Here is a 2,630-nt window from a genome sequence, read left to right as displayed (position 1 = left end):
TTGATCCTTGACAGTGATTGCCATCGGCTCAGGCACTTTTGCGCTTCAAGCATTCACTGATTTACAATCGAATTGTGCCTCGACCATCCTGGCCCAACGTGCCCATTCCCCTTACTGAGCAAAAGGGCAGGGACTATCATAAACTTTTAATATTATAACAATAAGTCATTTGCACTTAATCTGTGCGTTATATACCGAAGATCAAACAAATAAATATATAGGTGAGACAACCACGCATAGAACGAGAGTTCATCACATTCTTTATTTTCAATATTATAATTTTAAATGTCGACATCTTAATACCACACCGAACCCAAATTAGACAAATGATTACTGTATCAGTTCTAATTCTAGCTTATCTGTTGTTTGTGAATCAGTGCCAGATGTTTGGTAAGTCGGTTGTTTCTGTTGAATCCCTTGCCACACACATCACATTTATGTGGCCTTTCTCCGGTATGAGTATACATGTGCTGCGTCAAATTACTGCTTGTAATAAATTTCCGCGTGCACACGGTGCACTGGTGAGACCTTTCGCCGGTATGAGTACGCCGATGGTTCTTCATCGTATTACTGGCAATGAATTCCTTATTACATATGTCACATTTATAGCGTTTGTCGCCCGTATGAATACGTTCGTGGTGCGTAAGATTGCTGTTGTTGGAGAATACTTTTTGACAAAAGGTACATTTGTACGGCCGTTCACCGGTGTGGGTGCGCTTGTGCATTTTAAGGCTACCACTCAGTATAAACTCTTTGCCACATTCGTCACATCTGTAGGAATTTTCGCCTGTGTGAATCTGTCGGTGCTTCTTCAGGCAACTACTACCGGTAAACGTTTTATCACAGACATCACATTTATACGGGCGTTCTCCCGTATGGATGCGCCTATGATGTGCCAAGTTTCCACTAGTCATAAAGTGTTTGCCGCAAAAATCACACTCGTACTGCTTCTCGTTCGAGTGGATACGTTTGTGTATTGTGAGACTACCATGTTTTATAAATTCTTTGCCACACACATCACATTTGTGCGGTTTCACATTGGTGTGAACACTTGTGTGATGTGTTAGTTGATAGTTTCTTGCGAATCCTTCGCCACAAAGTTCACACTGGTACGGTTTTTCACCCGTATGCAACCGGACGTGAACCCTGAGGTCAGTGTTTCTGACAAAAGTTTTACCACAGTAATCACACTTGAAGGGTCTTTCCCCTGTGTGAATACGCTTATGGTGCGTCAAGTGACTATTTCCGAGACAATTTATGCCACATATATCGCAGCTGTATGTCGGTTTACTGGGCGATTCGCGGTTTTTAACCACGTCAACCTGCTGGTCCATTATCCAATATCATTCAGTCCAAAATAGTATAACATGCGCCACCTATTACAAGGATCAAACGTTTAGGACACCTACTAGGTAAGACGATAAAAATGAATCCACCTACCTTTTCCGGTAATTTGTTAGATTGAATACGAAAGCCTATTATTGTAGACTGATATCAGAATGAGAATTTCTGTACGATATTGAATAAAACCTAAGTGTTTCCTACAACTGGTAAAACCAACAGGTTACCGTAAATTACAATTACAAAATTACACTACTGCATTGAGCTTGTTTATGTTTTATGAATGAATTAATTACGTGATGAAACATGGACAAAGAACCAAAATAGGTGAGAACATCATTTTAACTCACATACACGGTAAAAAAACTTTACCCATTTTCGGAAGTTTTGCGAGCTATAAAAAATGGGTACTTTCGTTTTTAATGTCGTTTTCGATTGAGAACCTAGAAGCACAGATAACAGACGTTTAAGCTCAATTTGAATCGTGTGTAAATACCCGCTACTGAAATTCCGAATAAATCAGACGTCTGAAACACGTTTGCCAAACGTTTGCAGATGGCGCAGTGATCGATACAATGCAGTTAGAGTGCAGCTGTCAAACATGTGAAGCAAACAGTTGCGCAGATGGCAATAGTGAAACACGAATTTCCAACGTTTATCAATTTGAAAGTTTACACAGGTTTTTGAAGAAATTTTGTTCTAGCCTAAACGTCTGATATCTGTGCTAGAATCTAACCCAGGTTAGTTGCTTCAAACAAATGGTTTTAATGGAACTGAGTTGGGTTCTCACAAAACAGCGGTAGGGTGAGCGAACCCGAAATATATTTCAGGTTAGAACCCAACCCGGTTTTCAGTTCAGTGGCGCATAACCAAGGTTCGAAACTGATTTCAAACAAACGGTTTGACAGCAGTTAGGTACGAAACTGAGTTAGAGTAGTTCGACATAACAGACACAATACTCGAAAACAATGCTGCACCCGCTTTAACGGTCATTTTAAATATATTTGTAGTTGGGACTGTGGTCACATTTGTAATTATGGCGCCACTGACATATGAACAAGCATATGGGGGATAGATTACTAGTGAAAAATTGTTCCCAAAGCTGAGGGGTAACCCACCAGAAAATGAGTGCTTGGGACCAAATACAAATTTGTATTTGTTGGGACCATGAATAAAAGGTGGAGCTAGTGTTCTGGTAAAATTGTCGCATCGATATTTTTTGAGGAAATTCCTTCATGGTGTTATAACTGTTAGTCTGTGGAGGTAATGCCAACGAATGGTTATACTGA

At 40.0% G+C, this 2,630-nt stretch overlaps 1 protein-coding gene across 1 annotated transcript; it reads right to left on the bottom strand.

Moving 5' to 3' along the window:
• Positions 1-237: 237 nt before the first annotated feature.
• LOC131681967 (zinc finger protein 239-like) lies at positions 238-1,615 on the bottom strand. The gene is made up of 2 exons (XM_058963092.1): positions 1,441-1,615; positions 238-1,376 (listed from the first exon to the last, which is right to left on the bottom strand). Exon 2 carries the CDS (start codon positions 1,332-1,334, stop codon positions 351-353), a length of 984 nt encoding a protein of 327 aa, XP_058819075.1. The 5' UTR covers positions 1,335-1,376; positions 1,441-1,615; the 3' UTR covers positions 238-350.
• Positions 1,616-2,630: the final 1,015 nt, after the last annotated feature.

The sequence above is a fragment of the Topomyia yanbarensis genome, chromosome 2 (assembly GCF_030247195.1).
Source record: "Topomyia yanbarensis strain Yona2022 chromosome 2, ASM3024719v1, whole genome shotgun sequence".
In the NCBI taxonomy this organism is placed as follows: Eukaryota; Metazoa; Arthropoda; class Insecta; order Diptera; family Culicidae; genus Topomyia; species Topomyia yanbarensis.
This window is presented reverse-complemented; position numbering and strand designations above follow the sequence as displayed.

Bases quoted from the DNA above. Each gene is read 5' to 3' on its own strand.
- LOC131681967 (XM_058963092.1), bottom strand. From the start codon at position 1,334: ATGGACCAGCAGGTTGACGTGGTTAAAAACCGCGAATCGCCCAGTAAA.